At 34.6% G+C, this 17,826-nt stretch overlaps 2 protein-coding genes and 1 pseudogene across 4 annotated transcripts; 2 read left to right on the forward strand and 1 right to left on the reverse strand.

Moving 5' to 3' along the window:
* Positions 1-918: 918 nt before the first annotated feature.
* Positions 919-5,674, forward strand: LOC111299940 (phototropic-responsive NPH3 family protein NPY5-like). 2 transcript variants are annotated; one of them, XM_022895476.2, is made up of 6 exons: positions 919-1,009; positions 1,104-1,164; positions 1,562-2,265; positions 3,250-3,319; positions 3,587-4,756; positions 4,954-5,674. In XM_022895476.2, exons 3-6 carry the CDS (start codon positions 2,204-2,206, stop codon positions 5,518-5,520), a joined length of 1,869 nt encoding a protein of 622 aa, XP_022751211.1. In that variant the 5' UTR covers positions 919-1,009; positions 1,104-1,164; positions 1,562-2,203; the 3' UTR covers positions 5,521-5,674. The 2 variants fall into 2 exon arrangements, with proteins under 2 accessions (XP_022751211.1, XP_089604007.1); XM_089747881.1 differs by lacking the exon at positions 1,104-1,164.
* Positions 5,675-7,360: 1,686 nt separating this feature from the next.
* LOC111301047 (casein kinase II subunit alpha-like) lies at positions 7,361-11,871 on the reverse strand (annotated as a pseudogene). Its single transcript, XR_016330148.1, has 9 exons — positions 11,509-11,871; positions 11,118-11,247; positions 10,842-11,036; positions 9,715-9,872; positions 8,737-8,827; positions 8,229-8,294; positions 7,849-7,931; positions 7,632-7,764; positions 7,361-7,433 (listed from the first exon to the last, which is right to left on the reverse strand). The product of XR_016330148.1 is annotated as a casein kinase II subunit alpha-like (transcript).
* Positions 11,872-14,006: 2,135 nt separating this feature from the next.
* On the forward strand, positions 14,007-17,543 carry LOC111299942 (uncharacterized). The gene is made up of 7 exons (XM_089747883.1): positions 14,007-14,389; positions 14,509-14,652; positions 15,423-15,521; positions 15,757-15,833; positions 16,069-16,177; positions 16,327-16,655; positions 17,294-17,543. Exons 1-7 carry the CDS (start codon positions 14,320-14,322, stop codon positions 17,384-17,386), a joined length of 921 nt encoding a protein of 306 aa, XP_089604009.1. The 5' UTR covers positions 14,007-14,319; the 3' UTR covers positions 17,387-17,543.
* The last annotated feature ends 283 nt before the right edge of the window (positions 17,544-17,826 follow it).

Consider the following 17,826-nt stretch of genomic DNA (forward strand, 5'->3'; position numbering starts at 1 on the left):
GTCACGTGAAACCCAGAAATGGGCCCAGGCCCATATCACAATATCCACGATAATTTGGAACATATCACGACAAAACAACAACTACGTATAATTTTTCGATACTTGGTAGCATTAGTAGTAGTATTTTTTTAATTTAAAAATATTAAAAGAGTAAACCAATGAAATAAGATGGATGCCATTATCATCAAAGTACGAGATGGGGATGGATGGGTCGTTGTCGAGTAAACAGGGGATTGTTTTCATCTCACACCACTCTAAAACCCAGTGAAAGTCAGTTTGTATTTGATAAAGGGAGCAGCAAAGTTGTTCTTGTCAGAATTGGCGTGCGTTTTCATTGTAAGAATGCAGACAAGTGAAACCAAAACCCATAAACAAAAGGTTGAAAACTTGAAATTGGTAACTTTGGTGGGGTCCTTTTGTTTTTGCTTTTGCTTTTTGCTCGTTCACAAAGTGTCTTGCTTTACAAAGGTGAATTGTAAAAGGTTTACGCTTTTTCTGCAAAACAGTGGTCAAGTTTGGTTTTTTAATATATTTAAAAAAAATTTGGATTTTTAGAGTGAGAGTTGGTGCGGGTTGAAATCAGAATATATGTGGGATAATAGGGTAAGTATTTTGAAGTGGTGGCAGTGGGGGTTGGGGGCGGTGTGGTGCTGATTCGAAGGAGAGGAAAGAGAGAGAGTGGGAACATCCTGAGATTTGGCTTTTTGTGGGAAATGTTAAGAGGGGGAAGGAAGGGATAGGTGTCAAAAGATGAGGATTAGCTCATCTTTTTGATGTGATATTTGGTTGGGTAGTTTTTATCCTATGTGGGGCTTCTTTTTTGGTTCGGTGTTTCTTTGGTGTGTCCTGGCTAAAAAGATAATAGTGGTTGCTTCATGCACTGAACAATAAAATCCTGCTTGCTCTTTGTCTATTGATGACAGACTTGGATTCTTCGTACTTGGAAGAGTGAGACTAAAGAGAGCTTCTTTGGGACATTCTAACGCTCTTTTCTAGTGACCCCTCCAAGGTATGCTCAGATTCTAAAGCTTCACTTCTCTTCTTCATGTTTTTGATTTGGCTTATTTTTTAATCAAGTTGTCAAGCACTTTGTTTTGTTTCAGTTTGAGGTGGATTCAGTCTTTTTTTTTTTCTTTGTTCTTTACCACAGAGGAATAATTCAGTGTAAGTTATGATCTTGTTGATGTGATGCCATTTTTTTGGGTGGTCTATTTGAAGTTTTTTCGTTGTTTTTGGTCTCAAAACAGCTAAGTAGAGACGTTTTGGGGTTGTATACTTGTGATTTTCGAGCTGAGCATGAATTCTTGTGGTTCAATTGTTAGTGCTTTATTTTGGTGAAAGAGTATGTTCCTGAATTGATATCTGTGTCACATTTCTGAATTTTCGATTATGATAATAAAATTTACCAGTTTCTCCGCTCTACTATGGAGCAATTTTATTGGAATTGATGATTAGTTGAGTAACTTTTTCTTTTAGAAACCTTCAAAACTGATGCTTCATTTTCACTAATTTGTTGGCTTCTTCAACTTACACCGAGAAATGTTGTTCCTTTTTCTTGCAGGTTTTCTAGCTTAAGCAAAGGAGTAAAAAGTTAAAGGCTTAACAGAAGAGTTGTAAAGGAATGTGCATTCTGGGTTTTGGGGTTTAGAGATTTTTGTGGACCAGAAAAGTTCTTGGTAATGTTGTAGGTGAGAGAGAGAGAGAGAGAGATCCTTTGAAAATAGAAAAACAAAGAGAATAAGATAAAGAAATAAGGGAAGGGCGGTGGTGTCAGTTTTGAGCAAGTGGGGTTGTCTTTGGTTTTGAGAATTATATATGTTTAAGAGTGTGTGTTGCCCAGCTGACCTTTTCAGCCCGGAGTCCTTGCTTTCTGTTACCAACCGAGGAAGCAACCCACTTCTTTAGGGTCTCTTCTCAGTCAAAGTGACCACTTTGCAAAATCGCACTCTCTCCATTGATTCCTTTCTCCCTTTATGTGGCCTCATTTTGTGTGAAAGATTAGGTCATACTAAGAAATGCACATGATCCATCCCTTCCAAAGATTGAAATTGAGATATTTTAACATTAGGAAGCTCAGATAGTGGAGATTTCCTTTAGTGGTGATTTTGGTACTGATTTGTGCCACTGGAATATTTGTAGATTTAAGAGGAGGTGAAATTTTGAGTGTTAGAAAGAGAAGAGGTTTCGATCTTTCTTTAACAAGATGAAGTTTATGAAACTGGGATCTAAGCCTGATTCATTTCAGACTGATGGAGACAATATCAGGTGAGTTTGAGATCTTCCTTTGTGAAGCTAACAATTTAAACTCATTATCTTTCTGAGTTTTTCTTATCTGGCACTGAGAAGTGCCCTAAATGCCCAAATCTTATCGTAAAAATCATATTTTTAAGGTGGAATGATTTTTGATACATCATGAGTAATATTGGGGTACAAATTATTATACTAAAAGTTTTGTGTTTTCGAAAACCAGAGGAAGCAAATGTATTTCAGAAATGCCCATAAATGAGCTGGTCGGCTTAGTATCAGCCATCAGGGTTACATTAGCCATATAGATCACATATTTATTATTGAAGATTGAAGTAGCTTCCCTTTCCTCAGTTCTGATATCTAGATACCAGTTCTTCTTGTAGTGTTAGATTCATTTCTTGTTTGGTTGCATTCGAGGTTGAGCACAAAGTAATACCCGAATACAGAGCTCTACCACTAGTTTTCCCTAATAATTTTCCACATTGATAGTTGAAAGAACATGTAACAGTAGAGAGATATGAGAAATCAATCATTATCAACCTCTGTTGAAAGAAAAGAACAAGAAATAATTATGTTTTGGGTAAAAACTACATCAATAGAGTATGTTTGGCAAGCATGTGTTAAACTTTGTTATGTATTTCTCAGATGTATTCAGGAATGATCGAACATGTTGCTTAATTTTGAACTCAAAACCCTTTACTATTTTAAGATACTTTGATTCTATGCTAATGTTAATTAACTAGGTTTGAGTTATGATTGTAGTGACTTAACTACTACTTTGTGTAAACCATAGTTTGTTGTTCCTCTTTTTTTTGTTTTGACAGAGAGAGACAGAATGACCTTGACTAATTCATGAAACTTTTATTTTTATGAATTGAATATTAACAATGTTTTTCTTTGTAAAGTTTTGTCCTAATTCTGCTTACATTTTCCGATATTCAACTTCAGTGACTATTAGTGCATTAATTTTTACTGACATGACTGGACAAACATTTATGTCAGGTATGTTGCGACTGAGTTAGCAACTGACATAGTCGTTAACGTTGGGGATGTGAAATTCTATCTGCATAAGGTAAGAACCTATATCAATCTGTCATCATGCAAAGGATACATTGCTAAGTTTATTTGATAGGTCGACATCTTATTTAGGACTTTTGTTTCACACAATTTCCTACTGGTGCATGGATTATTTCTGTGAATCTAATCATCATAATTGTGTCTCTTAATGGTCCAAACTTGTTGACCAGGCAAATAAGTTTAATTTTGTCTATATAGCAATTATTTTTAGTTCCCCATACTTTTTTGGTTGCTAACATCTATAAGTGTGATGTTTTTGTAGTTTCCCTTGTTATCCAGAAGTGCACGTTTGCAGAAGCTGGTTGCAACATCAAATGATGAGAACAGTGATGAAATCCACATTCAGGATATACCTGGTGGACCTGCTGCTTTTGAAATATGTGCTAAGTTTTGTTATGGTATGACAATCACTCTCAATGCATACAATGTTGTCGCAGCTCGATGTGCGGCAGAATACCTTGAGATGTATGAAACTGTTGAGAAAGGAAACCTTATCTATAAGGTTGATGTCTTCCTGAATTCAAGTATATGCAGGAGCTGGAAAGATTCTATCATTGTTCTTCAAACAACAAAATCTCTACTTCCATGGTCTGAGGAATTAAAGGTGGTCAGCCATTGCCTTGATTCCATAGCTTCCAAGGCTTCAATTGATGCTTCAAAGGTGGAATGGTCATACTCCTATAATAGGAAAAAGCTCCCATCAGAGAATGGAAATAGTCCACAATGGAATGGTGTAAGACAACCACAAATGGTTCCAACGGACTGGTGGGTAGAAGATCTCTGTGAGCTTCACACTGATTTATACAAGCGTGTGATAACAACAATTAAAACAAAAGGCAGAGTTTCTGGTGATGTAATTGGAGAAGCCCTAAACGCATACGCCCTGAGAAGATTGCCTGGTTTTAGTAAGGGTATGACCCAGAATAATGATTTCATAAAGTATAGGTCATTGGTGGAGACCATTCTGTGGCTGCTGCCCACTGAGAAGGGAACTGTTTCTTGTAGCTTCTTGCTTAGATTATTAAAAGCAGCAATTTTGTTGGATTGTGGAGAAATGGAAAGGAATGAGTTGATGAGGAGAATTGGTCAGCAGCTTCCAGAGGCAACAGTGACTGATCTTTTAATTCAAGCTCCAGCTGGAGAAGCAATAATATATGATGTTGACATAGTTCACAACTTAGTTGAGGAGTTTGTGACTCACGGTTCACAAACTGACCCCACTGAAAATGAATTCCAGGAGAGCAGAAGCCCCAAGTTTGGACCAGATGCTTCTAAAGTGTTGGTAGCAAAGCTAATTGATGGTTACCTAGCGGAAATTGCACGAGATCCAGATTTACCTCTTTCAAAATTTGTCAATCTTGCTGAAAATATAGCAAGCTTCTCAAGACCTTCTCATGATGGACTTTACCGTGCCATAGACATGTATCTGAAGGTAATTTCTAAGAATCTCATCTCTGGTTTTTACGATTGGAAATTCCATCGTTTCTCTCTTTCCTTCATTCCTGTACATCAAGTTGAACTATTTCTAAAACAAAATATAGTTTAAATTGACTAAATGTGTTTTTATAAGAGCTATACTATTAATTTCAGACTAACCACTAAAACTAGTTTTTTTTCTTCTCAATACAGGAGCACCCTGGAATCAGTAAGAGTGAGAGAAAGAGAATTTGCAGGTTAATGGACTGCAGGAAGCTGTCAACTGAGGCCTGCATGCATGCTGTGCAAAATGAGAGGCTCCCGTTGCGTGTTGTTGTGCAGGTCCTCTTCTTTGAGCAAGTAAGAGCTACAGTATCTGCTGGCAATAGCACGCTTGATCTTCCAGGGTCCGTTAAAGCCCTTCTTCCTGGAGGGTCTCATGGCAGCTCAAGGTCCACTACAACTAACACCGAAGAGGATTGGGATTCTCTACCAAAAGCTGAGGATATCAAGGCTTTGAAAGGGGAGCTTGCTTCTCTAAGATTAGGCAGCAGTGGCAGCGATAGAAACGGAAATGATGCTGCCAAAAGTGATGTCGAAAAGGTTGCCGCTAGTAGAATGAAAGGTTTGGTCATGTCAAAGATCTTCTCAAAACTTTGGTCAGGTAAGGAAAGAAATTGTGAAATTAGCAGCTCTGATACATCAGAGAGCCCTGGATCAGTTAATGCAGAAGAAACAAAGTCCACCCCTTCCAGAAGTAGGAGACATTCACTATCTTAGTTCAGGATGCGCTTAGCAGAACTGGAGCATGCCCTTGTCTGGCTTTATAAAATTGTCTCAAATGACAGTAGGAGATTAGAACCGACTTTTCTAGCTGGTTTACCACTTGTATTTTTCAAGCAAATGGAATGAGGTTTCTTGAATAGCCTGGGAATTGATTTGTAACAGAGATTCACTGCCCACCTTTTGTTCCCTGCGAGGTGGAGGCTCTAGCTTTTTCATTGTTGCAGCCAGTGAAAAGAAAACAAAATGAATGTTTAGGTTGCCAAGTTTCTCAACCAAAGTTGTGGTATCATGCAAAAATATCCAATCTAAAACTAAAAGTAGGATCCCAATTTGCCAAAATTCCAAAGTAATCAAGCCATCCCTGAAAAATGGAAATATATTTGTAAAATTTAATGAATAAAAACTAAGCCTGATCTAGGGCAAGTTTTGGTTTACTGTTGTTACAGTGCACGTTGGTTGATATAAACAACTAAGAAAGGTAAGCACAGATTATAATAGGCGGGCAGTGAAAAGAAGTAAAGCTATGAAACTAGCTTTCTTATTCCTGTTCAATAAAATATTTTTTCGGCAAATTTCAGATTCCGATAATGTTAATGCAAATAAGATTTTGGCAACATCTTTCATTTCTTCAATTTGAGCTCAACATTTTGAGAGCCCAATTTGATCCCCACCAGACTTTAGACCATAGGGAAAAGTTCAGAGCCTAAACAAAATTTTTTTTATTAGACATACGCTAGATTTTGATCTTTGATCATTAAAATTAAGAATGTAATATTTATTAATAGATCATGTAACTAATAGCAAATTTAAACTACTTTAAAGGGCTAAGAGACACATTTTCGATCAATGTGAGTTTATTCTTATTGATAACATATAATTCTCTCGTCTTTATTTATATTCCAAAATATTAGTACTCCTTTCATCCCATCAACACTGTTATTTGCATATATTTAATTGTTTCATGACTTGTTTGAAAAATTAAAAAAAAAAAAATCTCACTTTCTCTTATTAGCCTTAATTTATAACTACAAGCTTTTTTCATTTTCTTTTCAAAAGGAGAATAATTCAAGTAAAAATATCTTATAATAAGTGAAGGTCAAATTTCAAATTAAAATTTCTAGATATATTCATGGAAAAAAGAAATATCTTCAATTCTCCTTTCTTTTTTCCTTTTCTTCCATATAAATTGGCAATACTTTGCTTTTATGTGCAAAAATAAATTTCAGTTGTATGATAAATGGGTAATTAATATAATAATAGTTAAAATATCCTATCGAGTTTTCATCCAACAATTACTACCATAAACATACTGCAACTCAGTGGAATTTTAATATTTTATACCACTGAATTACAATTTCATTTTTCTCCATTGTCTTTGTTTTTAATTTTTAATTTTTCTTTCATTCTATGAAGATAGTGAGCTGAGGCTCGACCTATGAAAGAACTAATCCAGGGAAAAAAATGGCAGCGTCCCAACTTATATCCAATGGGCCGACACCCATGAGCTAATAATACCTATGTAAAACCAAAAGAACCCATGATAAAAAAAAAAAAAAAAATACCAGATGAATGCAAAAAACAATGAGGCCGACGATCAGATATGTAGCTCAGTAATAACGAGCATACTCAAATAAGATTTAGGAATTGTTCTCATCTGAAGAACAACACAAGATTTACCATCAATATTAGGACAAACATGAAAGATGGAATAAACTAAAATTTCCCTTTGGGGAGACAGAAAAATCAGAGACATTGAAAGACTTCTTAACTGCTAGCTCAACCACGACACAAATAATCTTCGGTCAGACTACAAAGCCAGGATCCCACCATGCACTCATGAAATTGGCATGCTAGCTACGACTTCTGCTGCTTTCTGCGTTTCTAATTGGGTCAAAACAAGGATGAGCCTGCATTATGATAAAAGCATCCAATTAGGGAACTTCCTTGGCGAGATAAAGGTCACATTAAAAGATAACTCCATTACTACTAGGTGTCTTTAAATGCACACAGACAGACAATCCAATGGCTATACAATTTATCCGAAAGCGGTGTCCAGCAAATACAGTGGGTATTCTTCATTAGGTTCATAAACATCAGGAGTTTACCATTGCTTCTTATGCAGTTGGCCTTTCTTGATGATCATATCGAAGCAACTTTTCAAGGAAGTCAACCGCCTCAGGTAATGCCCGATGTTGATTCTCAACATTAATGAACTTCATCCAAGGTTTGCGACTATGCCTGTATCAAGAAGAGAATATACTTCTCAACAGAAAATAACAGCACTTCTGCAGCATCAATCTGACTAAGAGATTATACACCAACCTCCCGACAAGGGCCGCAAGATGTGGATTCAAATCTATGCAATACTTATTTAGATAAGCAGTTAATTCATCTGTCCCAAGAGCCTATTGCAGCAAAAGAGAAGGAAGCTATTTAGAACTATTAGGGATTATTTTTATATCCCAAATATATCCAATTTTAAACACTCAATGAAAGGACTCTCTCACTCTCCCTAGACCTCCGTGATGCATAATAGAAGTCTGGTATTTTTTCAAAAACAGCACCAATATTACAATAATGAATAGGAAAAGAATATCTACACAAGCCTCAACAACAAAATAATGTCATTACAAGATTGGCATGTACATAATGGAATACAGTTCTGCCAGTTCAGTGTTACTTAAAAAATCCAGTTCACATACCTTGGCTATCTTGACCAGTTGATCATAATTATCACGCCCGTAGAAGAATGGCTCCTTTCGGAATATCTGTATAGCACAACCCTTTAAAATAAGCATCTCAAGAGAGAGAGCATCAAATATCTTGGCGATATATCAAATTTCAATCCGCCTCTGCTATCTGCCACCCATGGATGAATATGCAAGCAGATAAAGATATGCTCATCTAATGGTGATATTCTACCCCATAAAAATGTAGGACACTAATATTTGAACAAATTCAAAGGGTCCTGGGAGGAACAAATCCAGTAGCCTGATTGCCAATGACACCATATATTGAGGGCAGCTTTTGAGCCGAGACATCATGATGATCAGGCTTTCCAAAAGACATGTCCAGGTCTACTTGCATAACACCACAAATATACACAAGGAGAATGCGATATATGAATGCCAGGGAAAGGACAATGAAAGCCTACCTTTGAAGAAGTGATCTAAGCCTAAAAAGGTAAAATAATCCAAAGGTAGTACTCACCATTCCAGCAAACATACAACCAAGGCTCCACAAGTCTAAAGAGTAATCATAGTCTTGCAAATCAACAAGGAGCTCAGGACCTTTAAAATATCTGCAAACCAGAAGTGAAGCGATAAAGGAACCAAAAGTAATGCATAAAATATAGTAATGAGAATTGTGAGACATGCAAACAAATATGATATCCACTAAAAAGCACCTATTTCTAATATGTATTAAAACCCTTAAACTAACATATTGTCAGAACTAGAAGTAACAGGAAGTTATATAAAAAACAATGCACTCTACTGCTCTTAATAGGAATTCTTATACATCTCCCCCCTTCCTTCCAACCCTTTGTCCTTTTTATTTCCAAAACATACTAAGTCTTTAATTCCCTATCTTTCTTCTTCTAACTTTACTTTTAAAATTTTCAATGTTACATTAATTACATGTTATTTCCTCAAACCAAGTACAAGAAGCAATAAGCAATGCAGTCTTGGTGATTGCTTATAGCCTACACACCTGCTGTTCAACTCTAATTTTTGAAGTTTCAAGTTAAAGTACAAGCTACAATACCAAGCACTGAACTTCACCCACTTCTCTTATTCTTGACCTGAATTATCTCATGTAGGTTTCCCAGATGTATTTAATAAATTTAAACAACACTGGGAATTAACAAGTGAAAAAGCCTTTTACCTTCAAAGTCAACTAACTGTAGGAAGCAAAATTTTCAATAAATAATTTATACCAGTTACCATAATTTTATTTAAATCAACTTCCATTACCATTTCCAGAAGTAAGTTATCCAGTTAAAAAAAGCTATGACAAAATAAATAGGTAATTTTCGATAATGTTATATTTAAGACAGATAAGAAGTTTGGTGCAATCAAAAGGATGTCAAATAAAACAGATCATTGCAAAAGGAGAAGAAAACGAAATATGGCCAGCCACTTGAACAATAGAGAACTTTAAAGAAAAAATGCCAAAAGGGAAACAAACCTTGAAGCAACCCGAACATTGTATTCTTTCCCTGGATGATAGAACTCTGCAAGGCCCCAATCAATAAGACGAAGTTTCCGCTGCTCATGATCAATCATCACATTATGGGGCTTCACATCTTGGTGAATAATACCTTGTGAGTGGCAATAATCCAATGCCTAAAATAAAAGCTCACAATATTTAAAAGATTGAACCATCTTTTCTCTTTCCAAAGAAAAGAGGAAAAAAATCAAAATTCACATTGTAAAAAGATCTATCTAACAAACAAAGTCTAGAGATACCAAAATTTTTGGAATCCATGGCAAATAAACATGCGCAAGCAGCCTTAAAATAAAAATATGACTATATCCCTGACATTACAGATGTATATTCATAAGTACTTACAAACACAATATATACATAATAAAAAGCACAACCAGGTCATCCAATTTCTTTTACTTACTTCCAAATCTATGGCATGCATGCTCATATAAGATCCTTCAATTTAAAGTAGAGAGAACTAGAGCAACTGTGTAGGTATATTCTCAGACAATAAGAGTGTTCGAAACCTTGGGTCCATCACTTAGATACACTTCAATTTTCATCACAGAAGCCAATAATAATCTCTTTCCAAAAATATTCAACAAATTGCAAATACATCTAGGAACATTCTAAATATTTCTTAGAAACTAGAGCCAAAGATTAAACTGGGTCAATGTTATTGAGAAAGCTAATAATCCAGCTCCACAAGCATGTATTATACAAGATATGAATGAGGCCTATAATTTCCACAACATTTACACTACCGTCTTAATACCCTTCTTGATTTATACAAAAAGTAAAACAACATTTGATGACTTGCAAAGAAAAATCATTACATACACATCTAGTTTAAAGTTTAAACAACAGAAATACAATTTTCTTTCTTTGACCCAGAAGCTTGGTTCCAGAACCAAATGAACCATTCTCATCCTCCACCATGACCCCTAACCTAATCATCTAGGTTTGAACTCAAGCTTTCATTACAACGAAAGCTTTGAGACAAATGGTAACATGCTTTTAGGCCTATAAATATACATCTCATTTTCAATTTCAATGACAATAAGCATATATAAAGAAATAAAGCAAGAAGCGAATCATTTACTTGCCTTCAGAAGTTCATAGATATAATATCGAATATCATAATCAGACAGCGTTGGATAAAGCACTTGAAAATCTGTGTTATTCACATATTCAAATATAAGACTCGGAGTCTTCGATTTCTGATCCCTAACTATATTCAGCAACTTCACAATATTTGGCCCTCCACAAAGATTCTGCAGTATTTTAATCTCCCTCTTAATCTGCATTCCAAACAGTCATTTTTAATTAAACATAAACACATATAAAATCGATTGAAGCAGTACAATGCAACGGGAACAAACCTTGTTCTTCTTGACCGGTATAAGAATCTTGATAATGCATTTCTCGTTATCCGTACAATGAACCCCCTCGAAAACCTCACTATATTTCCCTCCTCCAACTTTCCTCACCACCTCGTAATCATCCTGTTCCCTGCTAAAACAGTACTCAAATCAATTAATTAACCAACTTTTTACGATCTTTCAGCCAACCAATTAAGCTTGGCCTAATATTCCAGCCAATATAAAACAAATAAAAATTAAAAACCCCACGATTTGAATTCAGAAGCAGTACATAGCTAAATTCTGCATTGAAACAAAAAAAAAAAAAAAAACGCAAACAAAACAAAATACGGGTAAGAATACGTATAAAATACAGGCTTCGTAGATAGAGGGAGAATACGAAGAATAATACCCCCATTAGACAGTGAGGGACTCGTAATCCCAATATTCCTTAGGACGAATAACGTTGACATCGGCCTAAAGCCTAGACTTAGATGGAGCGCCAGGGCGCCGAATAGATTTTCCGGTCTTTTGAGCCAGGGTTTCGGCTTCTTTTAGCTCCCTTAACCGAGGGTCTTTTTTCTGTTTTTGTTGCTGTATTTGTTGTTGTTGAGAGATGGGAGAGGAGGAGGTTATGGAAGCCATTCCACAGAGGAAGGAAAGGGGAGAGGGAAGAGAGAGGTGAGAGAGAAGGAGACGGTGGAGATGGTGGTGAAGAGAGATTGTTATCAAATTCGAGGGCCTTATGGCAATTTACAGCTTCCACCAAAAAGGAAGGAAGGCTTTTATCCGCTGCCTGGTAGCATTTTATTCTTTTTTCTTTTTTTGTCTGTTCTCCCTTTTTCCACTTTTCCGAAGTAAAACGGCACCGTTTACTAGCTTAATCAAAACGCTCCGTTATTGATTGGACTCAGCTATAAATTTTTAAAAATATAATAAAATATGTAAATTTAATTTTATTAATTAAAAATAAATTTATTCACTTTAAGTAAATTAAATTATCATATATCAAAGTAATGATTAATTATTTTTTTAATTTTATCTTTTTTTTAAATATAAATAAAATATAATATAAAATTTTTATTATTTTATTATATCTATCATCTTATGCACTAAAAATGAATTGAATTTATAAAACAAATTTATTGTTTTTTATTGATTAATTAATTATATACTCTTTATCTTGTAATTTTAAGATAATTAGAGAAATAATCTCCAATGAGACTTTATTTTAAAATTTTTGGATTAGAATTAGGACATGAATGAGATCAAGAGAGTTTATGAAATAGTAAACTTTTATTTTATTGCAAATTATGAAAAACTTTTTTTTTTTTCATATGTTCTAAGCTATATGAAAACATACGAAGGATTTGCACTTTATTTTTCTTGATATAAAGGAAGACCAAAATCTAGGAAATAAAAGAAAAGAAATTACAAGTTTCAGAGATATGATTTTTAACTTTACAGTAATTTAATTTTTAAGAAAAAATGAACCATTTGACTCACTTGCTAAGCATTGGATATGATTTGTGCCTTGATTTCAACTTTGTAGGCGCAAAGCTTATTGCTTAGGGTTTGCATTCATGATTTCTTCAACTTTTCATAAAAGTAGTCATTCAAAGACAATACCTTGCATACAAATGAAAGTCATTATTCTAATAACAAGGGCATAAAGCCATAACTAGAACGACAGAATCCACTACGGCACCTCCTTTTGCCTTTCTTTTTTTTTTACGATCCCAACATCAGTAATCAGCGTCTTTGCCATTTTTTCTATTCGTTGCTTCGCAAGCACACCTTCACTTTGAAACAACTATTTTGTAATAATATGGTTCAAAATATTTTTTTTTAAATTTTTGAACGATTTTTTTTCTTAAAAACAACCTTGTTTGATGCAGCAAACTCATTGATGTTATGGGTTTTTTTTTTTTTTTTTTTCTCTTGCCAAACCAACTTCTCCAAATGGTTACCGATAGAGCATTGAAGGTTGGCGGGCACCACCATTCCAAGTTTCATGACCATGAGTCAGACAACCACTAAAAATTTTTTTGCACATATAATTTGAAATTTTATTATAATTACCAATCATGTCAACATGCAATATCAATGTCTGAACTGACATTACATTCCATTTTAAACTCGTTAAAATAAGTTAAAAGTTCGATAGTATGAAGATTTGATCCCAACTAAAACTTTGAAGCTCTGATTCTCACACTATTTTATTTATTGAATAAGATTTATATAAAAAAAAAACATACACTTAATATTTAATCTGATGATCGATTGCCCCAACACTTCTAATTTTTTTATTATTCTTTCAATGTGAAAAAGATTAGCATCCCATGTATTTTTTCTCTCTTGCACTCATTTTTTCCCCCAATTTCGTGGTGTACAGAAAGGTCAAAGAATAGGAATTGATGCATTACCATTGGGTTTGATGTCTAGTTGTCTACTTCATTGTAGTAAGGCTTGCATTGATTTGTCTCCTGACATTCACGATATACTAAATCCAAATGGGCCAATACACAAAATTTGTCAACGGAATTAATTGAATTGATAAAATCTAATATTTCATTTATAAAATTTATATTTGAATTTTGTTGTTAATAATTTTTTTTATAATAATTTATAAATTTAATGTAAATTTTTTTATGAAACTTGCAATTTATTTTAACATGAATAAAAAAAAAATCTCCCTTCATTTTATTTTTTTTTTAATTTTCACAGCTTAAACATTAAAACCCTACAACCCGTTCCAATTTCCAACCAATCCATTATCCGCAAAACTGGAACAAGTTTTGTCAAAAAGGGTTAGCCCATCCACATTTTCTGCCCTTTCAGCTAACCCTTATAAAGTAAAAAACGTGACGAAACAGAACCCTTCCCAACTCAATCACGTGAAATGGGTCAGCTCGTTGTCCAGCCGAACCAATGCCGAACCCATCTGTCTCTAGGACCAAAAACTCGACCAAGATATGGTTGAAGACTTAAAGTCCACCATAAGAACAGAAACAAACAGAAGCGGGAAACTTCGAATTAAGGAAAACAAATGGTTCACAAAACCTGGTAGCCTGTCTGTCCCAACCTCCAAAACTGACCAATATATAAAGAAAATATCTTTGGTTTTTTGTTTTTTTTTTTTTTTAAATCTTGGTTTCTTTAGGGTTATTCAAGCAACAAATTAATAAGAAAAAAAAAAACTGTTTCTGCAAACGCGGCGGCTATGGAGGAGGTGAGACAAAGCTCTGCTTGGGTGGCTCGTAATTCTTCTCACGTTACTGTCGATTCTTCAGGTTCTTCTCTCTCTATCCCTCTGTTTTTCTTTTGCCTGTTGTTAAGTTTTTTAATAGAAAATGTGTTCCTTTTTATTTTTTCTTAAAAAGAATATGTATGTGGTTTTCTTGGAGTGCAGGGATTGAGAAAGTAGTGGAGAAAATAAAAGAGTCGATTCCGAAAGTGGAGTGGGATTATGAAGGGATTCATTACTTTGATAATGGACCCCTCACTGTTCAGTACCTTTTTGTTTTGGATACCTTGAATTTCTGTTTTTGGCCTGGTAAGTTTTTTTATTATGTCATTGTTTGACTATCAATTCCCTTACTGGGTTTTCTTTTTATACATTTGTTTTGTTGTTTTGTGGGAATAGTTTGAGACTTGTTTGAATTACCATTGATTGATATATTTGAGTGCTAATTTTATGGATTATGGTCATCAACTGTGTAGTCCGAGAGTATTAGACTCTTAATTTCAGTTATCAGGATTCAAATTCAGACACCTCAAATACCAAAAAAAAAAGTTTTATGGGTAATGATTAATGATAGTGTTTTGACTTGTTATAATTTGTCTTTGGAAAAAGTAAACTATTGTTTTATTGGAATTCTAAACTTTACATTGCCTATTTTGGGAAAAAAGTGGAAGTTAAATTTATATTATGTGTTTATGCTTTATTGGACATTGATTGAGAATCTATTTTAATGGTCTTATCAGTAATCCACATGAATAGGTTTTCATGTTTCATTGTGTTTTTTTGTTTTACCACTTTCACTTTACCCGCTGGGCAGTTTTCTTTGTAGCATAGTTACATTTCATGTTACAAAAGAAGAATTCTCTTCCATGATCTAAAAGGACCTTATGTTAAGCATTTGTTAGTTGCTAACCGCTTGTTACAACAGCCCTTTAAAAAGATATATATATATATATATGTATGTATCTAATTGTTCACATTAAACTTGTAGTGTGGTTGTGCATTCATTTTTGTTGCCATTAGTGAGTTTTAGTTTTATAAACTTATATTTTTCTTTCTTCTGTATTGGGTATTCTTAATAGATAAGGATCTAAATTATGATCATTTGGCCAAGGGATTAAAGGAAGCTTTGCTGAATGACAACTCTGCATTTGATGCTGATCGTCTCCAAAAATACACTGGTAATTCTGCTTCATCTTGAATAACTTTCAGTCTTGTAATGTCATCATAGAAATGTTGTGCTCTAGAGAAATTAAAAGAAAATGCTCCTGTTTACCTGTTTTCCTAATTAATAATTATTTTAGGTAATAAATGAGACAGAATATGGTATTGTTTATGTGTTTGGCCATTCTAACCTTCACACTGGGGAAAGCTCCTCAACCTGATAGGAAATGATGGATCGATCTTTGTTTTCAGGTCCTCAACTGCGTGAATTATTGAAATGGCCTAGACCACTTCCTTTAGAGGAGGAGCGGGTTCGTCTGTTGCATGAGGTCGAATATTCATTATACACTGTGTGACATTCGAGTTAGCCAATATTTGACTAATCACTAGGGGTTTTTCTCTCATCTCATAAATATTTATCTTCAAATTTCTTAGTGTTCGAATTTCATAGATAACATGGATGGTATTGCCTAGTTTCTCCATCTTTATCTACTTTTTCTTTCATGAAATTCTCTAGTGTAATAAGAAAATAAGTTGTTGGATTTTACAAATTTCACGGTTTAGGTTGGGTTTGAACTGGAAAGAAGCTTTGAGGGTATGGCATCCAAACTTGTTGAATCATGTGGAAAATCAGCTGTGAAGCTTGTTTCTCTCATTACACGTCATTTTCCGGGTACATTTTTCATCTGGTTTTTTGTTATGTTGTCCTATATAATAATAATTGTAACAATAATATTTGAAGCATGTAGATATACTTCAAGCGAAAATTTATCATGCCAAAGAATTGAAACATTTACTCCTTGCATGACTAAAATATTGTAGGCTTTCGAGATCACTCAGTGTACAAAGGCCACCAGGTATTCTTCTATAAAAGAGCACAGATATTTGCTTCTGACTTGTGGGGTGCATTCAAGGGCCAAGGATATGGAGAATTTAATGACATTAGCTCAATCACTATGTTTGCTGACTATATTGTTCCAGCTGTACTCCAGCAGCTTGGTGTACTGAAATATAGTTCTACCCTTGCAAGCATTATTGAGGCTAGCAGCGAAATAGGTGCTGGCACTGAAGAGGAAGTTGAACTACGAGCTTGCTCTATTTATGCTGTGGAGAAAATGAGGGAGTTATTGAGCATAAAATCAGGAAAGCAGGTAGGGCAGAACTATTTTATGTATTTTTACTTCAATTGTGTGAAGCAATTTTGAATCTCACATGCATGGACGTTTTTTCTTTTCCTCTTTATTGGTTTTCTGATTTCCATCAAAATATTGTGTCACCCATTCCTTAAACATGTATGTACACTAGTTCTTAATGATGGTTTATGAGTTACATGTGTGTAAACTCTCTTACTAAAGGTTTCCATGTCCTTAAATTAATCTTGTGGTGTCATCATTTCAATTATTTTTGTTGGAAGAAATTGATTTCAAGTTAATATATATTCCTTTGGTGAGGAAGTCCTTGGAAGTTTGACGTATGGCCTAGTGATTGGCCTGCCTAAAGCTGGCATGCCATGACTTTGGAATAAGTTAGTCCATTACTGGGTCTTCATCTGCAATTTTAGCTGCAAGAACAATCTTTCATCTGGATTGTATCAAACAGAAATAACAGGTTATGATGAGGATGTTTTGACGGTGTTTATGTTATACTTCTTTATTCTATATTCCTTTGCAGTTGAAGCAGGGGCCAACTTAGGTGATATTAGTCTTTTGCACTTCCTCAGTTTTTTTCTTTTTCGTCCTCTTGGTAATTATGCAACATTTTCTTTTTTGCTCTTTTTCCCCATTTACAGGTTCTGAGTGTGGAGTTAGATCTTTGGCTCTGGTCTGTTGGTGTCCAATGCCCATCGCTCCAACATCATCGAACACTGTCAATATATTACTGAGTAGATCATAGTCCTAGTAATCTACCTGTTATATGCTTGTAAGCAATAGAACAAGAAAATTTTGGCTTGGAATGTCCAAGGTAACTTAGTATAAGTATCATGTTAGTCAATGACATCCTTTTATGTGTTACTGGTTTCAAGGATCACAGTTTTCTAATTCAACTGTCCAGTTGATTTAAAATCTAGTGAAAGATCTAATGAAAAAAAAAAAATCAGTCTCATGCTTTATTTTCTGAAGGAAATAGTTCCTTATAAATGCATCTGTTTACCAGCTAAAAGCAAGCATTTTGTTTCGATGTTTGTGTGTTTATATATTGCTGGCTCTTTTATGCCAGTCCGTAGATGATTGGGCTGGTTCTTTGAAAGGGGTCAAGTGTCACTATCATCTATCCAACATACGTGTAATTGCAATGTCGGTGTTGTTGGCCAGAGGGGAGTAT

This window comes from Durio zibethinus, chromosome 18 (genome assembly GCF_047325235.1).
Source record: "Durio zibethinus cultivar Kanyao isolate XHJ-2024 chromosome 18, ASM4732523v1, whole genome shotgun sequence".
NCBI lineage: Eukaryota > Viridiplantae > Streptophyta > Magnoliopsida > Malvales > Malvaceae > Durio > Durio zibethinus.

Bases quoted from the DNA above. Each gene is read 5' to 3' on its own strand.
- LOC111299942 (XM_089747883.1), top strand. From the start codon at position 14,320: ATGGAGGAGGTGAGACAAAGCTCTGCTTGGGTGGCTCGTAATTCTTCT. The intron at 14,390-14,508 runs GTTCTTCTCTCT...CTTGGAGTGCAG, and splicing joins CGTTACTGTCGATTCTTCAG to GGATTGAGAAAGTAGTGGAG. The intron at 15,522-15,756 runs GTAATTCTGCTT...CTTTGTTTTCAG, and splicing joins TCGTCTCCAAAAATACACTG to GTCCTCAACTGCGTGAATTA.
- LOC111299940 (XM_022895476.2), top strand. From the start codon at position 2,204: ATGAAGTTTATGAAACTGGGATCTAAGCCTGATTCATTTCAGACTGAT. The intron at 2,266-3,249 runs GTGAGTTTGAGA...CATTTATGTCAG, and splicing joins ACTGATGGAGACAATATCAG to GTATGTTGCGACTGAGTTAG. The intron at 3,320-3,586 runs GTAAGAACCTAT...ATGTTTTTGTAG, and splicing joins TGAAATTCTATCTGCATAAG to TTTCCCTTGTTATCCAGAAG.